Source organism: Canis lupus, chromosome 11 (genome assembly GCF_011100685.1).
Source record: "Canis lupus familiaris isolate Mischka breed German Shepherd chromosome 11, alternate assembly UU_Cfam_GSD_1.0, whole genome shotgun sequence".
Classification (NCBI taxonomy): domain Eukaryota; kingdom Metazoa; phylum Chordata; class Mammalia; order Carnivora; family Canidae; genus Canis; species Canis lupus.
In genome coordinates this window covers 66,408,977-66,435,183 of record NC_049232.1, presented here as the reverse complement: position 1 = coordinate 66,435,183, position 26,207 = coordinate 66,408,977, and the positions used below count along the sequence as shown (strand labels likewise).

General features: G+C 39.3%; 1 protein-coding gene across 7 annotated transcripts in view; it reads left to right on the top strand.

Annotated features, from left to right (window-relative positions):
- Positions 1–20,499, top strand: part of ECPAS (Ecm29 proteasome adaptor and scaffold) — a 98,784-nt gene extending 78,285 nt beyond the window's left edge. For 4 of the 7 annotated variants that reach the window (XM_038553097.1, XM_038553096.1, XM_038553095.1 and 1 more), the window contains 17 exons: positions 472–519; positions 1,378–1,499; positions 3,727–3,877; positions 5,556–5,621; positions 7,269–7,358; positions 8,405–8,471; positions 9,053–9,144; positions 9,226–9,292; positions 9,998–10,189; positions 10,755–10,963; positions 11,800–11,843; positions 11,938–12,130; positions 13,607–13,745; positions 15,698–15,803; positions 16,024–16,112; positions 18,366–18,437; positions 20,217–20,356. In XM_038553097.1, the coding sequence (XP_038409025.1) occupies positions 472–519; positions 1,378–1,499; positions 3,727–3,877; positions 5,556–5,621; positions 7,269–7,358; positions 8,405–8,471; positions 9,053–9,144; positions 9,226–9,292; positions 9,998–10,189; positions 10,755–10,963; positions 11,800–11,843; positions 11,938–12,130; positions 13,607–13,745; positions 15,698–15,803; positions 16,024–16,112; positions 18,366–18,437; positions 20,217–20,356 (1,887 nt within the window). Of the gene's footprint in view, positions 1–471; positions 520–1,377; positions 1,500–3,726; positions 3,878–5,555; positions 5,622–7,268; positions 7,359–8,404; positions 8,472–9,052; positions 9,145–9,225; positions 9,293–9,997; positions 10,190–10,754; positions 10,964–11,799; positions 11,844–11,937; positions 12,131–13,606; positions 13,746–15,697; positions 15,804–16,023; positions 16,113–18,365; positions 18,438–20,216 lie in introns of all 7 variants that reach the window. The other 3 variants (XM_038553093.1, XM_038553098.1, XM_038553099.1) reach the window with 1 other exon arrangement.
- The last annotated feature ends 5,708 nt before the right edge of the window (positions 20,500–26,207 follow it).

Here is a 26,207-nt window from a genome sequence, read left to right as displayed (position 1 = left end):
TTTATAATACATTTCGTTTCTAAACTGTATTGCTTTTTAAATTTTTTTTTAAGATTTAGTTTTTTAGAGAAAAGGAAAAGGAGGGGCATGGGGGAGGGAGCAAGGGTCCCAAGCATACTGTGCTGAGCTCAGAGCCCCAAGTGGGGCTCGATCTCAGAACTGTGAGATCATGACTTGAACCAAAACTAAGAGTTGGACACTTAACCAACTATTCCACCCACTCTAAGCTATTATACTTGATAGCCATATTTTCGTAAGGTCAAAATAGGTCATATCTAAAAAAATATTTGCCATTATAAAATGTTCCTTAATGGGCAGGGAACCTAATAAAACACTATTTTTTTTACCTGGTATGGAAAGTAGGATTTTTTTTTCACTAAACTGTGTAGAGTCAGAGGCATTTAAATGTACATTGAGGGGTGGATGGGAATAAAAGTAATCGGTATCATGCCATACTTTCCTCATTTTTAGGAATCTGTACGGAAGGCTGCAGAACTAGCTCTGAAAACTCTGAGCAAGGTGAAAACTCTTATCTTATATTGGGAGTGAAGTGGGGCAGGGTTTTGTCCTGTGATCAGGACAGCAATGACTTATTTTTTCTCATATAAATAGACATTGAGTTGCAGCAACATGAAGTAATGGGTTTCATGTTATGGTTCAGTGTTCATACAGTGAATGGGGAACTGGGTGCCATTATGCTAGAATACTAGTATTTTTAGCATAGTACGTGTCTGGTCTCTTTATATGGTCAGCTTCTTTGGGCCTTTGCATAAAGTATGACTTTCACTTGACCCTGAAGAACACATTACTCATTTAGTTCAAGCCACATCTACCTCACCTCTTACTATTGCTGTGGTTTTGTGTTCATCTGCCTTGCAGATGGGGTTGGCAAGCTTTTTACAACTAGTTTTTTACTTGAACTTGATTTTGTGGTATTTCAGGGACTTCTACATTCTAACTATATGACATGCCATAGATTACATCATTAGTAAGTAGTAAAAACAGATTTTAAATCCAGGTGTTTCTTATTCTTGATTTGTGTTCCTAATCACTGTGTTATGCTGCCACCCAAAGTTAATGATGGTGATAATACCTTAATCCTTCTGCAGAGTGCTTTATTACACATTTTCTCACTTTATTTTCAACCGTTTCGTGTCTTACAAATGAGAAGACCAAACTGTAGATAGTAGAAGGCATTATCCAATTCCCTGGTATTGGCAGAGAACGCTTTTTCTGTTTTTCCCTGAAGTGTCATAGAAAGTTGATTTACTTATTCTTTTCTATGGCTGTGGGAAGTAGAAAGTATTGTGTTTGATGAATGCTTTATTGGATAAGAAGAGGTCAGTTTTACTAATTTCCATGCTCTGTGTATGTCAGGTTTGTGTGAAAATGTGTGACCCTGCCAAAGGAGCAGCTGGCCAGAGAACCATTGCTGTCCTTCTACCTTGCCTTTTGGACAAAGGAATGATGAGTCCTGTCACAGAAGTTCGAGCTCTCAGGTTTGAATCAGCTGATAAAATGAATGGATTTCCTTAGTTCCTAGCCATTCAGCAGAAATGGTGTTTCTCTGAGTGTTAGATTCTTGGAAATATGGAGAGAATGAGTTGAGGGGAATCCATTGAAGTGACTCAGGAGCATTTGGTGAAAAGCTCTGAGGCAGAACATTTTCACAGAAACAGTATCATGGGGACGTTGCTTTGGACCGCATCCTGCTGTTCGGCCTTGACTTTGTGTAAGGTGTGTTGTTGTGGTGCCATCAGCCTCTGCCCCCAGCAAGCACATCTTTCTGTTATGCCACAGGTCTTTGGGAGGTTTATTATTAGTTTTATCATTTAGTAATATTTCACCAGTTACTAAGTTTAAAATAAACTGTACCACCTGCAACAATGGAATATTAAAAAAATACACTTACATGTTTAGGCATATATGGCTATTTTGTAAAATTCAACAGTGAGGGATTCTAGTTTATATTTTTTGTTTGTTTTTAAACTAGAGTCCTAGCTAGGAATTTTATCCATCATTTTATTTCACTCTTAAAATTAGGTCAATTAGTAGTACCACCAGTATTTCATACTAATAGTAACTATTTCATACTACTACTAATAGTTGATGAGGAAAGGTGTTTTGTTTAAATTAATTAATTTTAGGGAGAGAGCTTACAAGCAGGGAGAGGGGCAGAAGAAGAGAGAATCCTAAAACAGACTCCCCACTCATACAGAGTCCAGAGCTGGTTCGCAGGACCCTGAGATCATGACTGAGCTGAAACCAAGAGCTGGCTACTCAATTGACTGAGTCACCCAGGTGCCCCAAAAGTTGTTTTTGTTTTGTTTTTTCTTATTTTTTATTTTTAAATTTACTTTTATTTTTTTTAAGGATTTTATTTATTTATTCATGAGACACACACACACACACACACACACACACACACACACACACAGAGGCAGAGACACAGGCAGAGGGAGAAGCAGGCTCCATGTAGGGAGCCCAATGTGGGACTCAATCCCGAGTCTCCAGGATCAGGCCCTGGGATGAAGGCAGCGCTAAACCACTGAGCCACCTGGGCCACCTTGGTTTTTTTTTTTTTTTTTTTTTTTTTTAAGAATTCACATAACAAAGGCAAAGGAATAATAAAAAGGATATTACTGATTTGCTGTTCTTCATAAAATAATATTAAGTAAAGATCATTAGTGGCTTCTAAATCCACTGCTCAAAGGTTGTTGGGAAACTTTAAACGGATGGTCAAGCCAACCAAACTTGAATTCACTAATCATTCTTAATAGCACAAAAACGAATAAGCAAACATTACATGCATCCTAATGTGATGATATACACCACCACCTAGAAAAAATTCATGTTAAAAAAAAAAATTGAACCTGAATCTGATTTAGCCTGAAGTTCTGTATAAGAGAGGAACATGTTAAATGACACCATTGGAATAGTTAGTGAGGACAAATAAATTATGAGAAAAAAGAAGAGGGATGACATTGTTAAAAAGGATTTAAGAAATGCAGTAAATTGCAATGTGTGATATGTAGGTGGATTCTGGATCCGATTCTAACAAACCAACGTATTATTATTTTTTTCTTTGAGGGGGGAGCAGATGGAGAGGGAGAGAGAGAATCTTAAGTGAGCTTCAAGCCCAGTGAGGAACCTGATGCAGGGCTCAATTTCACAACCCCGAGATATCATGACCTGAGCCAAAATTAAGAGTTGGACACTTAACTGACTGAGCCACCCAGGCACCCCCAACAAATCAACTCTTGAAGACATTTGTGAAACAAGGAATTTTGAATATCAGATTATATGAAAAAAATTAGTATTTTCTAGGCATAAAAGTGGTATTTTGATTATAGTAAAGAATTCTCACCTCTTAGTGGCATATACTGAAGTTTAGTTAGGGGATACTTCAAGATAATGTGATGTGTAGGGGGGAAGTGTCCTTGTATGTATGGAGGAGATAAAATGAAACAAAATTGGTCAAAAGTTGCAAATAGCTGAACTGAGTAGAGAATATATAGAATTTAATTTGTGATTTTCTCTTCTTTCACATATGCTCAAAAATTTCTATAATACAAAGTAAAGAAAAAAATAGCGCTAAGACCAGACATTGCATCCATGTGAATGTATTCCTAATACAATAAACTACAAAAGGTCCTCATGATTAGATTTGTAGAGCTTCTAGCTTTTGTCAGAAGGACTTAGGAGTTGTGTTCTCTGTGTCTGTAGCATTAACACCCTTGTGAAGATTAGCAAAAGTGCAGGAGCCATGCTGAAACCACATGCACCAAAACTCATCCCAGCTCTGTTGGAATCCCTAAGTGTACTGGAACCCCAGGTTCTCAATTATTTGAGCCTTCGGGCTACAGACCAAGAAAAGGTGAGTTGGTAGCACAGACATCTTGGTGAGTATCAAAGAGGAAAAGCCTTGCTAAGGTACTGGGTTCCATCGGAACAAGCTTTCCAGTGTCCTCAGACAAACGCCATGACTCGAATGATAGTTTCACCATGCTTGAAATAACTTGGCTCCCATGACTACGTGAAGTGTATTTTTCTAGGGGTAGGAGGGAGCATGAGGAAGGTTTGCATCCTGTTTTGTGAATTGGATAAAAACTAACACTTCCATTCCAAAAATGCATTTCCAGTTTTTTGTACATATTTGTTTATTTTTTTAGGGGTTGGTTTTACGCTTTCAAAGTAGACCACTCCTGCTCTACAAGTAAAGAGGATTTGTATCTAGACTTTAGCAGAGTCCAGAATTATTCTGCTTTTCATATATACTGTAGTTGCCTCAGCTGATCAAAGTTCTTTTAAAAAATTGTAGATGAAACATTTACTGTGAAAAAATAATGCAGAAGGATAGAAAGTAATACCTTAGGAGTCCCCTCTCCGCTACTGGTGTGGTATCATTTCTGGAAGGTACCCACCATCAGCAGTCTTCTAGGTCTGTTTTGAAACTCCTGTGTAGTCCTAGGCTACAAACCCAAACACACACACTGGTTTAAAAATAGACTGTGAATGTTCTGCAATTTGCTTTTTGTTATTAACAGTATATCATATCTGTAGGTAGAGCTGTTCCATTCCTTTTAATAGTATTCTACAGTGAGGTAGTTTCAGATTTTTGTTAGATTATGCACCATCAAGGGTTGTGCCTCTTCTGTTTCCTCCACCCCTTTGCCAGCGTTGAATAGCATCAGTCTGATAAGCAGGAATCTCATTGTTCTGATTTGCACCTTCCTGGTACTAGTGCTGCCCATCGTCTTACCGTACTGTGTTAGTCACTTACATTGTGTGAATGGTCTGTTTTACTCCATGCCTCTTTTGGTACTTGTTGATGTTTTTACGTAGGTCTCTGTTTATTAGGACTGTCACACCTCTGTCATGTACATTGCCAATGCTTTCTCTCAGTTTGCTGTTTGGTTTTTACTTTGGCTTAACTGGCTCTTTCCCTTTGCCTCTCATGTTGCTGTTTCTTCTTATTCATCATTCTTTCCTTTTCAGCAATGGACTTGTCCTTCCTAGGTTCCCACAAGTGTTTACCTGTGCTCAGAATTAGGAAACAAGGTCTAGCCCAAACTTGCAGTCTTCAGCTAGTCACTTCTCTAGGCCAGCCTTTGCTCATTACTATGTATGGTTAGTTTGCCTCTCTTGCTAGCGCCATTGTTAGACTGACATACCTTTGTAGATATAATGAAGACTCTTTACAAAGTTAAAGCAATAAGTGTATTTTTTTATTGCTTAGATATAATTTTTCAAAACCTTAGATGGAAATTTATTTAGCCTGTTCCATATTTAGTGGATGGAGAACATGAGGTTCAGGAAGGCCGATGACAGCACCATACTGTGTTAATTTCTAACTATTGTCTGAACTTCTCACCTGCAGTGAGGTGCTGCCTCTATAGGTAATTGCAGTTCAAAAGAAGTTAGACTTGGACTTATATTTGACTTTGCTTTATTTATATATTATTAAAAAATTTTTCTTCTAGAAGTAAAGCCCCATTTTGGGTGTGTGTGTGGGTTCTTAATTGATGCTGAGTGACGTGAATTTGTGTCCTCAGGCTGCGATGGATAGTGCTCGACTCAGTGCTGCCAAGTCCTCTCCCATGATGGAAACAATCAACATGGTCAGTGCCTAATGTAATAAGAAAGTTTGTTTATTTTCTTATCTTAGGGTACAGTTTTTCTCTCTTTACAGCCAGTTACGTGAAATAGAGATTTAAGGGATGAGTCAAGCTGCTATGGACTCCACTTTTTTCTTAGTGTAATTCTTGTTTTCTTCTAGATTACTAAATGGAATAAATCATTTTTCAAATACTAGAATCTATTAGTCCAGATTTGTGTGACATAGAAGAACAGTGTATTAAAAGATTTCTCTATAAATCTATTTATATGCCTTTGGCCTACCTGTTTAGAAAGGTTCACATAGTTGTCTCTGCCTGAGCATTGTCTTTGGGAGGACCTAGGAAGGTGTAAGCTGGAGATATTCAGTGAGAGTAGGCAGCATAAAAAATAGGGAAAGAGAGCTGAGCAATTTTGGAATGTTGTAGTTGTAAGAAGTAGTAAGGGATTTGTAGAAAAGAGCTGCTTGGCACTGAGGTTCTAAATTCTAAACATCCTGGAGTCTGGGACTAGGGGTCTCTAAAGTCTAGAGCCAGCTCTGCTGTGCATACCCTGGAGTGTAACTGACAACTCATGAGTTATTGGAAATTGTTTTCTTAAGCAGATCGTAAGGCTGGACAAGAGATTTTTTTTTTAAAGATTTTATTTATTTATTCATGAAAGACACACACACACACACAGAAAGAGGCAGAGACACAGGCAGAGGGAGGAGCAGGCTCCATGCAGGGAGCCCGATGTGGGACTCGATCCCGGGTCTCCAGGATCATACCCTGGGCTGAAGGCTACGCTAACCTGCTGAGCCACCCGGGCTGCCCCAAGAAGATATTTTTTAGTGCCTTGTCACCAAAATTTGGTCTAAGGATTATTGAGGGGAAAAGAAATCTTAAATAAGAATGATTAGCAAACACCTTACAGATATGCTCATTAATAATAGAATAGATGTCATTGCATTTTTTAAAAACATAGTATAGCAAATTCAACTAAGAAGTTGACTTTACTAAGATGGTTTGGTAGAGCAGGCCCGTGGAAGGTCAGTTTTAATCTCTGTTTTTTTACACCAATCTCTGGTAGTGATTAGTCTCTGGTAGACTAATCTTCTTTAGTCTGGTGTAAAAAACAGAGATTAGTAAAGGGGAAGAATAGGCCCAGAGAAATCCTTTCTTCTTAGGGAGTCATAATGTATTTTCTTCTTTAGTAAGTCAGTGTTTTCATGATTTTTTTTAAAAAAGATTTTTATTATTAATTAAAAAAGATTTTTATTTTTTTGAGAGCATGTGAGCTGGGGGAGGTACAGAGGGGACGGAGAAGGGACATGCAGACTTCATGTAGAGCACAGAGCCAGCCAGACTCAGGGCTCAGTCTCACGACCCTGAGATCATAACCTGAGCAAGAATTAAGTCGGGCGCTTACCAACTGAGCCACCCCGGTGCCCCAATTTTTGTTTTGTTTTTAATGTTGAACCACTGACGAATGGTTTTTCTGTTTGTAGTAAAATGATGGTTTTTATGTTGAAATCAGTGCAAAATGAAACCAGCAGTTTTTCATGTCAAATCCAGTGCATACATACTTGACATGGCAGCTTTTAATTGATGATGTGGTATTGACTTCCATCATTTTCTAAGGTTAACCTTATGTTTATTCTTTTCCCAAAGTGCCTGCAATATCTTGATGTGTCGGTGCTGGGTGAGCTCGTTCCTAGATTATGTGAATTGATCAGAAGTGGTGTGGGTCTTGGAACTAAGGTAAGTAAGTGTATTTTTCACAAGAGGAATTTGCGTCTCCTTTAGTTGGGGCCATAAAAATATAACTGCCATCATGTTTGAAATTCATATTTCTCTCTAAAATTAATAATATTTTACATTAACCATTTTGTTTCTCTGGTTGCACTAATAACTTAAAACCTGTGACTTATTCAATAAATAGTGTCTGACTTTTTTACTGGGATCATTTCTGTCCCTGGTTGCCACGTACATGCCCTTTGGGTCCCCGCCACAATCAGTTATTAACGGAAATGCTCATGTAGGTATCAGGAACCGGTGGTTTTAGGTGGTGATTAGCATTTTCACAGAGGCCAACGGGTATTTGGCTAGAAAAATGTCTTCCTCTCCAAGATCTTTCAAGGGTCAAACTCTGTCTCCACACTTTAAAAGCCAACTCTTAATTTTTCTCCTGACAAAATTAATACTTGTATTTTAAAATTTAGCATTTATAGATCAGGAAAAAGTTAAAGATTGTCCATTAAGTTTAGCACCCAGATGTAATTGCTGTTTCTATTCCACAATGTTTTCTTCCAGTCTCTTTTCTGTGCACGTATGTGTCTGCTACACCATCCTTTTTAATGGCTATAGGGTACTCTGTTGTGTGGCTGTAGCATCATTTATTTTAGTCCATCAAGGGACATCTGATTGGTTTTCAGCTGTTTCGATATTAAAGCATTGTGATGAATGTCTTTGGACACATCTGAAGCTATTTCCTTTGATTAAATTTTTAGAATTGGAAATGTTAGAACAAGGATGGCTAAGATGACCTATGTGACCATCCCAAAAGATTCAGTTTTCTTTCTTACCTGTAGCATGTCTGAGAGCACACATCTTTCTGCTGGAAGCCTTGAAAGAAAATCTTTGCATTGCTAATTTAAAATAAGGACCTTCCTCTTTCGAGATTGAATCCTGCAGGGACTGTTAGGCTTCATATATTTCTCATCTTTAAATCATTGACACATAAGACAAAGGGTTTGAGAGACCATTGTGACCATCAAATTTAGACCTTTGCCTTTGTAACCCTGTAGGGAGGCTGTGCCAGTGTCATTGTGTCATTAACTACTCAGTGTCCTCAGGACCTAACACCTTACTCAGGTGAGTTTGTCAAAATCGTGTGTGGTGATACTTTGGTATGGCCATGTCTTGTGTGACAAGGTTTTTAAAAAAATTAAATATCATTCAGACACACTTGTGATCTTCCGTATGGTTTTTCTCCCTTCAAACTCCCCCTTCTACCTTTGTTTCTTTGTCACATGCAGGAGGTGCAGGGATGATCAAGTTTAGCAAGTGTTCCTATTTTAAAAATATCGGATTAATTCTTACTGGTTATAGGGAGGTGAACGTATCTGCCATTTCGTAGGATTTGTTTACCATTTATACCTAACTTTACTCAGTATTTTTCTCTTTTTGGATTGACTCCCATATAAGGCTAATGAACTTTATATACTTACCTCTTAATTTTTACAACTTACCCCACAATATTCTAGACACAGATTAGTGTTTAATTTCATATCGGGTGAAATGATATGAATATTACACATGTGACATACAAGGGTTCTAAACTAGCGTGGAATAAATCAGATATTAATTGCAGAGTTAAGTTTGTTTTGATCCTGGAACTAGAGAAGAACATTTGGTCAACCAAGTATTGGGTTTTTCTTCATTATTTCTGATAGGTAAACTTATGAGTGCTTTGCTTAGTGGCTTGACAGATCGGAACAGTGTAATTCAGAAATCTTGTGCGTTTGCCATGGGCCATTTAGTTCGGGTGAGTTGAATTTCTTATTTAATAAAGTAATTATACTTTGATAACTATAAAGAAATAAATAGGGATTGTTTTCGTTTTCAGACCTCGCGGGATAGCAGCGCTGAGAAACTCCTGCAGAAGCTCAATGGCTGGTACATGGAGAAAGAAGGTGCCCTTTTATTTTCTATCATTTTTTAAAAAGATTTTATTTATTTTATTTGAGAGAGAGAGAGAGACAGAGTTAGCGAGAGAGAGCATGAGTGGGGAGGAGAAGGAGAAGCAGACTCCCCTCTGAGCAGGGAGCCCGATGCAGGGCTTGATCCCAGGACTCTGGGATCACGACCCAAGCCAAAGGCAGATGCTTCACTGATTTCTCTTCTCTTCTCTTCTCTTCTCTTCTCTTCTCTTCTCTTCTCTTCTCTTCTCTTCTCTTCTCTTCTCTTCTCTTCTCTTCTCTTCTCTTCTCTTCTTCTCTTCAAGATTTATTTATTTTAGAGAGAGAGCGTGCTCGAGAGAGCGTGTGAGTGGGAGGAGGCATAGGGGAGAGGGAGAGAAGCAGACTCCATGCTGAGTGAGGAACCGGATGCAGGGTGGGGCTCCATCTCATGACCCTGAGATCATGACCTGAACTGAAATCAAGAATTGGACTGAGCCACCCAGGCGCCCTTCTATTATTTTTAATTTAGTTGTTAACAATATAGTAAAATGATACAAATCAGCTCTTGCCTTCTGTGATATTATGTGCTTTGCTAGGAGAATTTGATTGATTTTACTGATTTGTTTTACTGTGGTGCAAGCTGAGCAATCTGTTTAGATCAGTTATCCTAACAACAGTAAGTATCATAAAGATTATTGTATTTCTGCTCCTTTTTAGAACCTGTCTATAAGACCTCTTGTGCTTTGACCGTCCATGCTATTGGACGGTACAGCCCTGATGTACTGAAGAACCATGCCAAAGAAGTGCTGCCTTTGGCATTTCTGGGCATGCATGAAATCGCTGATGAGGAGAAGTCAGAGAAAGAAGAGTGTGACTTATGGACTGAAGTGTGGCAAGAAAACGTACCTGGTTAGTAAACAGCGCCTGTGAATTCAACCACAGCTGGAGTTTCTACTCCTATTTTTCATTTATAAAACTCCGATAGTTACTTTCCCAGGACCTTAACAGCATGTGTCCTGTCTGGTTTTAAGCCTGTCCAAATTGCTGCGTTCTCAAGGTTGATACTCAGCTCTTCTCTCTCCTCCCTCATTGCTGCCCATGTGACAGAGCAGAACCTCTGCCCAAGCAAAGAAGAGCTTTACTGACTTGAGTTGGGAATGAATGAGTGGTGATTTTATGTTGTCTTAGGGTATTATTTTAGAGTGATGCTTCTTCATTCCCTACTTTACCTTCACATGTATAAACAGATGATGACCATGACACCCTCCTGTGACATATTCAAGTTTGTAAAGTTCTGCTGCTGTAAAGATGTATCACAGCACTACTCTCTTTCTCTTTCAGAGAGTGGTGTGATCTAACCATTGGGAATTACTGCTGATGGTCACTGACTTTTTTTTTCAGATTTGGAAAAGAAAAACTGATTAATTTTTTTTGTCACTTAAAAGTTGCTTTAATTTTGCTTTCCATAACCTAGGTTCCTTTGGTGGCATTCGGTTATACCTGCAGGAGTTGATTGCCATTACCCAGAAGGCTTTGCAGTCTCAGTCCTGGAAAATGAAAGCCCAGGGTGCAATTGCCATGGCATCAATTGCAAAACAAACCAGCTCCCTAGTACCTCCATATCTGGGAATGATACTGACCGCATTACTGCAAGGCCTAGCTGGAAGAACATGGGCAGGAAAGGTAAAGGAACCATTCATGCCCAGTTAAATTTAAGGTATCCTTTAAAGGATTATGATTTCATCTTTTCATTTTCTTTAAAAAGTAGAATCTGGTTTTGTGGGATGTCAGATGGATTGTTTTTGTGAACCAGATTTCCTAGCCAATGGGAAGCTTTGGGTAAACTTTGCCTGCTTAGATATGCTATTTCATCAGTGTAACCCGTGTGTTTTTGAATACACGGGGATTGTAATAGTAATGCTGGGGATTGGTTTTTATGTATCATGTTCAGCTTTCTAAGAGAAGTCTTTATCACTTGGTCACCATTTTGTCCCTGTTGACCTTATAAACAGATCAGGGTTGGGCACATGTGAAATTGAGTAGCAAGGCTGGCTAGCTGTGTCTAAATTTGGAGCTGAGGGTGCCCATTTCTGAAGCCTATGAATTAGTCACTATATACACAGAGGTGGTGGTGGGATAACTATAAGTGAACACTCAGTGGGAAGGTGAGATTATGGTAGTATATCATGATCTGCTTGATGTCACATTCAGTAGTGGCCAGCACAGTGCTGTAGAGGAAGTGTTGGACTGGGAATCAGAATTCCGTGAATGACACGTCCACCTGTTGACCTTGGGCAAGTCAGGGCTCTAGGCTTTATGAAATGGAGATGAAGACACTTGTTCTGCTTTTGTGGTTTGGAGTAAAACCCTGTGGACGTGCTCGTTAAATAGTAAAATGACTCTGGTTAATTTTTGTCATCATGGTTATTAAGTATTCCTGTGGTAGTGTAGTCATAGTGCATAGAATGTAAATGACACACGTGTTCTTAACAGCATTCCCTCATCTTTCAACCCTGTAGGAAGAGCTGTTGAAAGCCGTTGCCTGTGTGGTGACAGCGTGCAGGTAAATGTTCTTTCAGTGAAGATGCCATTTCTTAAACTGAACCTGAAAGCTGAAGTCTTTATTAACTGTCCTGATGTTTTTGTGGATCCTGTAGTGCAGAGCTGGAAAAGCCTGTGCCCAATCAACCCAGCACAAATGAAATTCTCCAGGCTGTTCTGAAGGAGTGTTGCAAAGAGAATCTTAAGTACAAGATCGTAGCAATCAGCTGTGCAGCAGATGTCTTGAAGGCCACCAAAGAAGACAGATTCCAGGAGTTTTCTGACATTGTCATACCTCTCATCAAGAAGGTAATGATCACCTGCCCGTATCCTCTCAGGTCTCCTTTATACTTAAGAACTAAAAATTAAAAAGGAAAGAAAAGGTAGGAAGGTTTTCCTGGTATTCTGTTTACAAATTTTACTAGGATTAGTGTGGCTGCAAATAGCAGAAAATCCCAAAATATTGTGGCCTCAAACAAGATAGACGTTTGTCTGCCAGGTAATAGTTTATGGGTTCTGGCTCTTCACAGCTGCTAGCTCCGCCGTCCCTGCAGTGCAGGCGACAGGCCACTGTCGCGGTGGTCTGTGGTGTAACTGCTTTCCAGGCAGTGATGGCAGAAGAGTGAAGAAAGGATGAAGGGTCCAAGTAGGCACGTCTGTTCTCTCTCGGGGAGAATTCTTGGACATTCTTGGAGCTGCGTGGCACTCTCCCTTCTGTTTAGTTGGTGGGTCCCCAGCCAGGTAGCCACACCCTGCTGTGTGGGAGGCTAGGGAAGGCATCCTCTAGGCTTCCATTTGCCCTCTGTGGCAGGAGGACAGAGTGAGTGGTTTTTGTAAACAGAGCCAAAAGAGGAGTTTATTGCACGGGTTTCAACCTGCATGCCGGGAAGCTCGAGGCTGTGGGGGCTGTGAGTGAGCTCCGGGAGTGAATGCTGGAGCGAATGAACAGTCTCTGATGTAGTGATGATGTGCTTTGCCTTTTAAGCGTGTGCAGAAGGCACCCCAGGCATCCTAGAGTGAGTACACGGGGCTCGGTGTGTCACCGCTAATTGTCTCTGCCATATATTGAGGGACTTTGATCAAAAAGACTTTGGTTTCATTTGGAAAATGAAGTCCTCATTTTTAAAGGTTAGGCACTTGGTCAGGGAAGGAAGGTTGTGGTTTATCATTTATTTTTTTGTGAAACATGAAATACTTTATAACTTTTATTTCTTGTATTGCTGCTAATCTGCAGTTTTGTTTCACTAAAAAGGCTGTTTAAATTATTTCTGTTACATAATGATTGTATGTGGATTTGGGAGACTTGTGGTTTTTTTTTTTTATTTTTTTTTGGTGAGACTTGTGTTTTAAATTGATGATATCACCAGCTAGTTGGATGAGTCACTTCTCAGCTCATTTTCCTTTCTTATTAAGAAAGAGTTTGGATTTAGATGATTACCAAATTCTTGGATCTTTAATCCCATGATTCTAATGCAAGACTTTTTATGTTCTACTTAAATGTTATACTTTTTATGTTATACTTAAAATAAGTGTACTTATGGTATTTTTTGGGAGGGGGGGGTCACCTTTCCTAACAGATTCCTTTAAAGGATTTTCCAAATTCATTAGAGAGGTATAGTATTCCTGTAACAAATTCCTTTTACAAACAGAAAACCCATGCTAGAGAATTTCGCATTTAATTCTTGGTTAACATCTCCTCCTCTGGCACCGTGATTGTTTTGTAGTATACCGGTAATTTAGAGGGAAAATAAATTTTGCTTTCCTTTGCTTTAATAATAATCCTAGAATTCACCTGAGAGCACTGGTGTTCGGACAACCAAAAATGAAGATGAGAATGAGAAGGAAAAGGAGCTGCAGCTGGAGTGTCTGCTGGGAGCCTTTGAGAGCCTGGGCAAAGCCTGGCCCCGAAACGTGGAGACCCAACGTAAGCACAGAAACTACATTTGAAGAAGTGCTGTAACCATAGGTTACTGAGTGGGAGAGGATGTTCTTTGCGACAGATTATAATTACTATTCCTTATAGAGCTTGACTGATGAGTAGTACAAATCCAGTGTAAATTGCACTCCTACCTTAGCAGGTGATCTCTGACTACTGTGTCTGATTGGTGAGGGCTGTTCCTATAACAGAGCACCACTGACTGGGTGGCTTCAGCAACAGAAATGATTTTTTTCATGGTTCTGGAGGCTGGGAGCCTGAGATTAAGGTGTTGGCAGTGTTGGCTTCTTCCTGAAACCTCTCTCTCTGGCTTGTAAATGGCTATCAGTGTCTGACCTAATCCCTTCTTAGAAGGACACCAGTCAGACTGGATTAGGGCCCACCCTGATGACCTCTTTAAGACCCCATGCCTGGCTTTTGGTACAGTCACATTCTGATTACTCTGGCATTGAGACTTCGACCTGTGAATTTGGGGGACACAGTTCAACCTATAACAATCATGATAAATTTTATGTAGATAGTTTGGCCATTAAAAGAATTCTGTTACTCTAAATGCTCTGTTGTGAGGAATCTGTTTGAGTGGGTTCTTTTTATCTTGAAATTAAAGACCTTTGTTTCCATATCTTCAGTAAACAAGTGAAATCTGTATTTCACGAAGAAACTTTCTGAGAGATTTTTAAATTGAATGTATATTTCCAAAGGATGAAGTAAATAACTACTAAACCTTGGTTATTGATTTAGGTTGTAGTTAGTTCTGAGGGCCTTAGACTCGGGACGATGCAGCTCCTAAGTTCACCTCGTGCTGGCTGTGTACCCTGCTGAACATCTGTATTCTCAAACATTATCCAGAGCATTGCTGGTCCTTTGGGATTGGATATGTCTAAACTCAGACTTAAGGCTGTCTCTGAGCCTTGCTGGTTTTTGTGTGAGCGTTATCCAGTATTTGCTCTGTATTGGAAGGACTTTCTGAAAGACGGAGATTTGTTAAATGGTCTTATTTCTTGGTATCATGTTGAGGACTACAGCTGAAGCCCACTTTATTTGATACCATTAGGACTCCTGACTTTTCTTGATAGGTAGAAAGGTTAAAGTAGGGAATTCTATGGAAACGCCAACAGACACACACACACAAAGTGGTTTATTTTCATATAAGGTGTAGGAATGCCCACTCATATGCATTGAGGGGCGGGCCATGGCCTTTGAGAGTTTAACTGTTCCATATTGGCTTCTTATGTATATCTTACTTGTAACATGACATCTATAATTTCTGGGTTCTGTTTCTTTAGAGCAGAAAAAGAACTTACAGTCTCTTAGGAAATAAGTGCAAAACTCTTGACTTTTACCACCATGCAATTTTACATTTGTGAACCTTACTAAATTTTGCAGCATTTAAGGAATGAGTACTTTGTTGAGTTTTATACTCCTTTTCATCAGTTAGCATAATATTAATTATATGATTATAACAAGTACAGTTGGTATAACATGTTTGGAATAAAGTGTTTTGCCTCATGATAAGCCTGCCCTGTGCAGAAGCTTGTGAGTGTCCAGAGTTGTGTTCTCTGCCTCCAGAGTTCTGCTTTCTTTGGTGATCACTTGGGGTACCTGACAGGTAGTGTCATTAAGATTCTGTGTTAGTTCCTTGGAGAAGGAACATTTATCAACTGTTATGTAGGACCCTTTATGGGGTTGGTGGGGGATGGTCCTCATCAGGGAAACTTGGGAATTGGGTGCAAAGTCATGCTGAAGTTTTTTTGAGATTTCATGGCTTTAATTAAAGGCATTTGTAATTTTATTTTTTTCCCGCTCTCCTTTCTCTGTCTCTATTTCCTTTTCTGCTCCAATTTCTCTCTGTCCTCCCTTCCTGTGTCCCTCACCCGCTCTGTCCCTTGTTCCTGCACACTTGCTGTCCCGCTCTGGACCATTCTGTCTGTTTTCCCCAGGGTGTTACCGTCGGGAGCTGTGCAAGCTGATGTGTGAACGGCTAAAACTGAGCACGTGGCAAGTGCAGCTCGGAGTCCTGCAGTCAATGAATGCCTTTTTTCAGGGGTAATTTTCTTCGTAATTCAGTCCTCTGTTTGGCCATCCCTCCCTCCCTCCCCCCCTAGCATTTTATGGCTGATCAATGGAATTCTTTTAAATCTTAGAACTGAAAAACTGAAGTGACATTATAAAGTGATGCATGCAGATAGAAATTGTTTGTGCCAGACAGGTTTTGGAGTGTTTCTGAATAGCTACCAATTTGTATCTTGCTTTTTGATTTGTATAGATTAATGCTTTTGGAAGAAGAACATGCAGATCCTGAGGCTTTGGCTGAAATTCTTCTTGAAACTTGTAAATCAATCACATATTCTTTAGGTGAGTGTGGTGAACTGAGATTGTTAAGAACTTGTCCTAATTTTAAACCTCAAGAAGTGAAGCTTCAGATACTCTCTCCCTTGTGCTAGGAGCTAGATTTATGGAACAGCTGCTGAACTACTTCATATACTTGACATGTCCCCAGACTGTGGTGTATGTATATGTGTGTGTGTGTGTGTGTGTGTGTATTCTTTTTTTAATCCTTTTTTTTTTTTTAAAAGATTTTCTTTATTTAATCATGAGAGGCAGAGACAAGGCAGAGGGAGAAGCAGGCTCCATGCAGGGAGCCCAACGTGGGACTCGATCCCAGGTCTCTAGGATTACACACTGGGCTGAAGGTGGCGCTAAACTGCTGAGCCACCTGGGCGGCCGACACTGTGGTATATTAATCTAGAACTGTAATTTAGGATTTTTAACCCCTAGATTAGGAATATATTTGTGATAAGAATTTTTTTAACTTTTATTTGGAAATAATTTCAAATTTACAGAGAAGTTGCAGTAATAGTACATATAATACCTGTATATCTTTTACCCAAAATCACCTGTTAATATTTTGTCCCATTTACTTCATCATTTGTACCTCTGTATACATATCTTTTTTACTTGAACCATTTGACAGTATATTGCTGATGTCACGCCCTTTACTCCTGGGTTCTTCAGTGTGCCCTCTCTGTTACAACCACAGTACAGGTAACAGCTGTAGGTAGGATAACACTGATGCAGTGAGTTTAATCAGATTTTTACCATTCATATTTCAGGTTTCCGTTTGATTCAACAATGTTCTTTTGTAGACTTTTCCCCCTCCCCTTCAGCAAGGCATCCAAGATCATTTATTGAATTTAGCTGTCCTGTCTTTTTAGTTTCCTTGAATCTAGAACACTTCCTCAGCCTTCCTTTATCTCACATGACATGGACAATTTTGAAGAAAAGCCCTTCCCCCTGTTTTTAACTAGAATGTTTCTCATTTGGTGTTTGTTTGATGTTTCCTCATGATTAGATCCAGGTTAGAGTTCCCAGCTGGGATACTCTGAAAGTGATGCTGTGTCCTCTCTCCTCAAGAGGCACATAGTGTTCATCTGCCCTGCTTGGCGATGTTAATTTTGATTACCTGGTTAAGGTACTACTCAGTTTTCTTTATTGTATAGTTACTATTTTTCTCCCTTGTGTCTGATTAGCTGTCTGTGGGAAGACTCTTTAAGACCAGATGCTCCACTCCTCTTCTAAACTGTGTCTAACCAGCAGAGAGAGCAGTTACCCCAAGACCATGCAGATACACTGCTTCTCTTCAAAATACCCTCTTTTTTTTTTTTTTTTTTTTTCAAAATACCCTCTTTAGACTGAGCATGCATCGATGGTTTTTCCCTGAACCAATTTTTACTAGTGTGATTTTCCAACTCTGGCAGTTTCTTCACTATCTGCCACTTGGCAGTTGGCATCCTCTTGTAAACAAGATCCCACCTCTACTTACCTCTTTATTTATCTGTTAGCAGTACTGATTTGTGCCCCTCCCCCCAGTTTATAATTAGTTTTTGCTCAGATTGTTCCAGATTTGGCTCCTTTAAACTGACTCCTATGTCTTATTGGCACGTCACTGTCATCCCTTTAGGCACCTCTGTACTTAGTAGCATAAAAAGGATGTTATAAGCTCATATTGTGCTTTCCTTGCCTTAGGTATGGTTGTGTATTAATTTTTTTGGTAGACAGTTTCACTCTGAACTAGATGCTGTGACTAGAATAGACACCAGGGAAGCTTGTTTCAGTTGCATCTCTTGGAAGTAGCATTCATTCGAATAAAAAACCGGCAGCTAAGACTCTAGTCTTTGTCATGTCCCTGATTGCCCTTAACCATCGAGGTTGTGTGATGTTCTCTGATAAAATGCACAAGTCATGCAAACCTAAAGACCTTTCTTAGGCATCATGTGAAGACAACTCTATGTTTGAGGTAGTGTCCTCAAAGGTAGTGTCCTTTGATTTCTCTCTTTTAAAATGGGTTCTTTAATATTGCCATTTGTTGTGATGATTGGTATATTTGTGTGACAGTATTTTTAAAGAAGAAATATGGACATATAACACATTTTAAGTATTTGATCGTAATGAGCAAAGTGAAGCTTACTTAAGAACAGATGTTATCTCTCCCTGAATTTGTAATTTCTAAATATCTTTCTTGCAGCAACACTAGCTTAATCTCTTAATCTTGGAGGTTCAGTTTGTAAGGCATATAAAATAATGTGAGCTATTTGATTTTCTTCTTAGAAAATAAGACCTACTCATCTGTGAGAACAGAAGCTTTATCTGTGATAGAATTACTGCTTAAAAAACTTGAAGGTGAGTTCTTGATTCTTCTTATTGGAGGATCAGAAAGCCAGAATCCTTTATGGCAAATGTTCTAGGAATGTTTTTCTGTTTTTATTTTTAATCATATATTCTGAAATACACATTAGTATATGTACCTTTGAGGAAATATACAAAGCTAGAACCTTTACATTTTATTAAGTGTTTAAATTTGATACTCTTTTATTTTATATACCTGTAATGTATTATGAAGCTATAGTTATCTTAAAATAATCAAGTTTTGTTTCCATCATGACTCCTGATTTAATCTGGGTTACTTACGGTGTGTAGTTGACAGTGGCCAAGTGGAGCTAACTGTACACATGTGAGCAAAGAGTGACAGTGAAGAGTGCAGTGGGGAAAACATTTTTAATGCTTATCTATACAGGTCATCAAATTTGACAGCAGTTTTCTTAATCTTAGGTTTTTTTTTTTTTTTTTTTCTGTTTTCCTTTTTTTTTTTTTTTAATCTTTTATCAATAAGCAGATTTCTTCTAGTGATAAAAGAAAACTGCTCTCATTTTCTCCAGCAGTGTATTCCAAAGGAGGCTGCTTTTCTCTCTCTCTCTCTTGTTTTTTAATTATTCAAAGCCCATAGATCTGGCTTTACTCCTGAAGAGATAGACTAGGAGAAGATGGAAAGTTTTCTCTAGAGTCTTGTATATTTGCTATTTCTACTGCTCTCTTTGCTTAGCAATTAAAAGACCTCTTGTAAGCTTCCATGAAGCAGGCCTTTTAGACTCAGTAACGCTACACATCTCATTATCTCCTTTTCCTTGTTGAAATAAAAGCTAGGCACCGAGTCACATCACTGAATTTTCGCAGCCAGATATGTACGAATGTATTGTAGATGAGGAAAATGAGGCCAAGCAGCAAGACAACTTGCTTGAAACCATATCGGTAGAAAGTAGCAGAACCTTATAGACAAGATTTAGGATCTGGTATACTTTCTGAGTTTCTAAAATTTTCAATATGTGTATAGATCTCTGGTGCTTTTTTTTTTTTTTTTTTTAATTTTTATTTATTTATGATAGTCACAGAGAGAGAGAGAGAGAGAGAGAGAGAGAGGCAGAGACACAGGCAGAGGGAGAAGCAGGCTCCATGCACCGGGAGCCCGACGTGGGATTTGATCCCGGGTCTCCAGGATCGCGCCCTGGGCCAAAGGCAGGCGCCAAACCGCTGCGCCACCCAGGGATCCCCTCTGGTGCTTTAAAGAGCATCGTAATAAAGTCATCTGTTCAGACTGACTTTGCAATTGGGAAGTTAAAAAAATATATATTTTATTCATTCATGAGAGACACAGAGAGAGAGGCAGAGACACAGGCAAAGGGAGAAGCAGGTTCCCTGTGGGGAGCCCAATGTGGGACTTGATCCTGGGACCCCGGGATCCCTGAGCCAAAGGCAGGTGCTCAACCACTGAGCCAACCAGGTGCCCCAATCGGGAAATCTATTGAAGATTATTTTTTACTGAGCATATTTTATAAAGAGGTTTTTTTGTGTTGTTAATGGCTTTTTAGTTACTGTGTGCTTTCTGCTTTGCTCCAGCATCCCTAGATTGTCTTTGCCCACCAGTAACCCCTGACGTGCTCTCAAATTATTGTCAATAATTAGGTTTTGAGACAACCACCGAACTGATTATCACATACAGGACTTTTATCATTTATTGCATTTATTTGGGGGATAGGTTGTATGAAGGAAAAGCAGAAAGAATAGCTTTAGTTTTTGTGTTTGCTCATTCTGTAAGGATTCTACTTTTCTTCTTTTTCTATTCAGAATCTAAACAGTGGGAAAGTTTGACATCTGAGTGCAGAGTGCTCCTGATCGAGTCATTAGCTACTATGGAGACAGACAGCAGACCTGAGCTGCAGGAGAAAGCATCGTTACTGAAGAAAACACTTGAAAATCTGGAATAAATTAGAAGGGGAAGAAAGAAACAAGTGCCATGTTCATTGGGGGTTGAAATGGTGGTATTCTTTGAAAAACCAAGTGGGGAAAAGTAAAGTTTAATCTGTAGCATGCATCATTCCTTGGCTGAAATAAAAAAAAAATGCCTTAAGTTTTGTTCCTTATTAGCTTTATTTTTCTTGATTTTTTTTTTTAAAAGTGTCTTGGCCAAGTGAGCTTAATGGGACCTTGGATGTTTGAGAGGTGGTTATTGGTGAAACTGACAGAAATAGGAAAAGAATTAAAGATGTTATTAAAGCAGTAGAGTTGCAGAGCAAGCTGGATTAAAGTCTTAGAAGTACATCCAAGTTAAATAAAGTTCTTTCAGGAGGGGACCCTGTAACTCAGTCCCTTGCTTTACGCCTGTAGAAATAGAATAGGAGATGACCTGGCTTCCCATCTGAGGCCTGTGCTGAGGCTGGGAGCCAGGTATAGATGCCCTGCCCAGTGCACTTCGTTTATAGGCTGCTGTCAATCAGCGTTGCCCTTGGGCTGCCCAGGTACCTCCCAAGATGAGGTGCACACAGTCCTTGAGCTGCAGTCGGACCGACCCATGTCTAAGTACCGTTGGGTTCTTGCAATTGAGAAGCTGAACACTGTCATTTGTTTAGATGATCAGTTTTTAGAAAGTGATTGTTTAGCATCTTTGCAGGTTGAGAGAGACTTTGGCCTCCATGTGATAATTCTGATCGTCCTTTCACAGGCAGGTGAAAGCAGATTAGGACAAGATTGCTTGTTTGTCTGGATCTGTATGTGGTTGCATATTTTGCCAAAGCCAGATCGACAACAGAATCATGACTGCTTTGGCATTTATAATTTTAAATCTGTAATCTCAAAGCTGTAAAGACCATTTAAAATTTTCCACCCATTTTTGTGCTGACAGAATGACTATAGAAGAGGAAGGCAAGCATCTTAATTAACCATTTGGGAATAACATATCACTCAAAATAAACAATTGCAGCTAGGGTTTCTTTATTTTTTTATTTTTTGCACTGCTCATTCCCCTGCCTAAGGGCGTAGGGTCAGGGGAAAAACTAAATCTAACACAAGTACTTATGGTAAACAGAACTCTAGCTCACCTTGGATTCCAAGCACAAAATTGGTTTTACAGTCAAGACTGACCCCTTACTGACATTAACACCAGGATGGAAAAGTCCATGGTTATTATTTTTGGTGATCTCTACAGACATTATATTGACTGTGACTGTAATAAAAATGACTTCTTACATCCTAACCCAGAATAATTGTGTGTGTGTGTGTGTGTGTGTGTGTGTGAATGAATATAAAATCTTTAACTGAAATAAATGTTATGTGAAACAATACACAGCTCTTAACTATGTGTAATATATTTTGATCCCTCCTCCCCAACACCATTTTAAATGTTCTTCAGACCCACTACATTGATATCCTGACTTTTAAATTGGTTGCAATGCACAGTTTGAAAAACCCTGCCATAAATAGGACTTAGGCTTTGGCTGGGTGTACTGTGTTCTGGGTTCACTTCTGATTTGGGAAGGGGGTTTACGAATGAAAATCTAGGTGTTTATTATCAAAACCTCCTCCTAGCGGGTACGAAATATGATTGTGGGTTTGAGTAGCCTTATGAATTGAAAGGAGCTTCTCAATGGACTTCCACCAAGAATGGCTTTTGCTTGGGGGCAGGGAGGAATCAACTTTGGGTGTTTTTCAGAAAGCGTGTGGCTTCATAGAATTTTGGGGTTTTCCAGATCAGTATTTCCCGCTCTGCTGAGTGCCCTCTGACTTTGATTTACAGGACCTGGGACACGCCTCCGAGGTGAGAAGGCCACGCTGGCAGGCTGTTTTCAGAAAGTTAAGAAGATCAGGGCGAGAACTGTGCTCTAGGCCCATACGGACTGTTACACCTCATCGAGTTTTAGGCTTTTCAAACTTTTTGTTATTTACTGCTGGGAATTTCCCCTGGTGCTCAGAGTGGTGCTGACACCGGAACCGTTGTGCGCAGTGCTGTTTTAGTTCATTTATTGTCCCCTTCCATAAGCACAAGTCTGATTTACACTCTTAATGCTGTCATCTCGACCAGCCGAGTCATTTGCACAACTAGTAGTACGAAATCATGGTCTCCCAATGCAGCTTGTGTCGGGTGTACACGTATTTATTAAAAGGATTCATCACCGGGAATTTGTGGGATGTTCATACTGGCAGATGTGTGGCCAAAGGACCCATGTGTGTTTAGGTCTGGCTCTCGTTTCCCACAGCTATCTGGAACTGATACCTATTACTTCTTCCTAGAACATTCAGTGCTACTTGTCCTACAGGCCTCGGATTCAGAGAGCCAAATTACTGAATGCCTTATTCCTGGAATTCAGGGTACCAGCTAGAGTGTCACAGGTGTATCGGTGTGTGAGGAGGGACCCGAAGTTTGGCAACTGGGAGCCAGAACAATGAAAGTATAAAACTGTGTTTTTGGTGATAAAGAGCAGCAGTTTCTTTAATGAACGTTTGTGTCCAGTTTACAAGTGCCGCTGGGTCTGCCTGTGACAGTCTACCTGCCAGTGAAACGGACTGCCACCAAATCCCCCCTGTGCTCCCCTTCTGTCTTGTGTGTGCACCCACAGGAGAAAAGAGAAAAGATGTGACCTTGTTGATCTATGCTGTAGTAGCGACTACACTGTGTGAACGCTGGCCTAGGAGGGGCGTTTGTGCGGCTGCTGCCACAATATATTCATGCTGCTTGTAAAGTGCAGGGAGTCATTTGGATGTTGGAACTCATTGTCATGTACAAACCATTGTTAAATGGATGTATATGTAACAGATTTTTGTATTTTATATGTAAGATCTTCATAGAATCCTTTGCAATATGTGCTGAGCTAGTGATGCATGGGATTATGTTATTTGAAAGGAGAATCCTTCTCATGCCTGAGAAGATACTAAGTGGTAAATAAAGGCTGCATGATCAGTGCTTTGGAAGTAGCACATTAATTTTTACTGGTCCTCTAGGAAAAGAGTTCAACTTCAGGGAATTGACTAGTTAAACTTCAAAAACCGAAAGGGGCTCTATTGCCTGTCGTATCCTGAGCTCTCTCGACTGAGCAGACATTGTTGGTTTAACTGGAAGTTCCAAGCAGAAACAAAGGCAGGACGCTTGAAATGTCAAATACTTGGAGAAAAGTAATCTTTGGAAGTCTTCTTTGTGTGGGTTTTTGTTTTTTCAGGAAAGTAATCCAGATCAACACACAGACAATAGGCAGTTCTACTTTTGACCAAGATATACATGGCTATGAACATAAAATGTCAGAGGTACAGGCACGTCCTGTACTATACGCTGCCAGGCAAACCTTTACCCTGTGGAACATAGGCTTAAAAGGTGCAAGTTACCTTGCTTTACCTGTAGTAGCAGCTAACAAGCCTACGTCATTCCCTTCTTCTTCTTTCCCTAAAAGGTTCCAGATTGATTGCTTGGGTTAACAATTTGTTTTTAAAAAGTGGAAAATAATCTACAAAAATTGGAAATAATCAGCCTTTTCAACAATGCTTACTTAAAAATGTAAGTTTATCTTAAGAAATGACACATTTCTTTTACATTTAAGGACCATTGATTAAGTTGCCTTTAAAAAGTACAGGGAGAAGACAGATGGTGGTTGAAGGACACTTAATTTTTGTCTGGGTATTCCTGAAAAGAGTATTTTAAAGCCAGTTTTGGGTATTAGCAGTTAGATAACATAATTCTATTATGTAAGTTTTGATTCCAGACCTATCTTCAAATACAAAATCTCTCCTAAATGTCAGATGAAGCGAATACTTTTTTGAGGGTTTGTTTTTACTTCAACACTATAAAGATTTTTACTGTTTTTAGTGACAGGTTTATTTTTATTTTTTTATTTGAAAAAAATTTTTTAGGTGCTGAAAATATTTAACACCCATTTCTGTAATATATAGAATGGTAGAACTTTAACATCTCATAGATGATTGAACAAATTGAAGGAAACAAAATATTTTCATTGAAATCAAGATTATATTAAGAATATTTACATTATTAAAACTTTTTCTGGTCTAGGCAGTCTGTAAGTCATAAAATGAAATACAGTAACAAATTGTAATTATTTTCTAATGATATGATTATATACCTCAAAAGCTCAAAAGAGTTACTTTAAAAATGTCATCATTCCAGTATAGAGTTGTATAGTGGCTCCCCAAAACTTATGTACATAGAACCTGTGAATGTGATCTTTTTTCTTTTTTTTTTTCATTACCATGTTACCCCATCCGTCCATCCCCCCCTCCAGCAACCCTCAGTTTGTTTTCTATGATTAAGAGTCTATTATGGTTTGTCTCCCTTTCTGAGTTTCTTTTGTTTTATTTTTTCCTCTCCTATAATTCTGTTTTGTCTCTTAAATTCCACATATGAGTGAGATTATATAATTGTCTTTCTCTAATTGACTTATTTCACTTAGTGTAGTATCCTCTAGTTCTATCCATATCATTGCAAGTGGCAAGATTTTACTTTGTGATGGCTGAGTAGTATTCCATTGTATACATACCACATCTTTATTTTTGTATATTTTTTTAATTGGAGTTTGATTTGCCAACATATAGCATATCACCCAGTGCTCATCCCGTCAAGTCCCCCCCTCAGCGCCTGTCACGCAGTCACCACATCCCCCTGCCCACCTCCCTTTCCACTACCCCTTGTTGGTTTCCCAGAGTTAGGAGTCTCTCATGTTTTGTCACCCTCACTGATTTTTCCCACTCATTTTCTCTACTTTCCCTTTTAATCCCTTTCACTATTTTTTATATTCCCCATATGAGTGAAACCATATAATGTTTGTCCTTCTCCAATTGACTTACTTCACTCAGCATAATGCCCTCCAGTTCCATCCACATCGAAGCAAATTGTGGGTATTTGTCGTTTCTAATGGCTGAGGAATATTCCATTGTATACATAGACCACAGCTTCTTTATCCATTTATCTTTCGATGGACACCGAGGCTCCTTCCACAGTTTGGCTATTGTGGACATTGCTGCTATCAACATTAGGGTACAAAAAACAAACAAACAAAAAAAAAAAACATTAGGGTACAGGTATCCCGGCTGCACCAGTTCACATTCCCACCAACAGTGCAAGAGGGTTCCCCTTTCTCCACATCCTCTCCAACATTTGTAGTTTCCTGTCTTGTTAATTTTCACCATTCTCACTGGTGTGAGGTGGCATCTCCTTGTGTGCACCACATCTTTATTCAACCGCTAATACACATCTGGGCTCTTTCCATAGTTTGGCTTTTGTGGACATTGTTGCTAGAAACATTGGGGTGCAGGTGCCCCTTTGAATCATCATTCCATCTGTATCTTGGAGGTAAATACCTAGTAGTGCAATCACTGGGTCATAGGGTAGCTGTATGTTCAACTTTTTGAGGAACCTCCACACTGTTTTCCAGAGTGGCTGCACCGGCTTGCATTCCCACGAGCAGGTAAGAGGGTTCCCCTCTCTCCACATCCTCTCCAACATCTGTCATTTTCTGACTTGTTAATTTTAGCTATTCTCACTGGTGTGAGGTGGCATCTCATTGTGGTTTTGATTTGTATTTCCCTGATGGCAAGTGATGTGGAGCATTTTTTCATGTGTCTATTGGCCATGTGTATGTCTTCTTTGGAGAAATGTCTGTTCATATCTTCTGCCCATTTCTTGATTGGATTATTTTTTCTTTGGGTGTTGGCTTTGATGAGTTCTTTATAGATTTTGGATACTAGCCCTTTATCTGGTATGTCATTTGCAAATATCTTCTCCCATTCTGTTGATTGTGTTTTGGTTTTGTCAACTGTTTCCTTTACTGTGCAAAAGCTTTT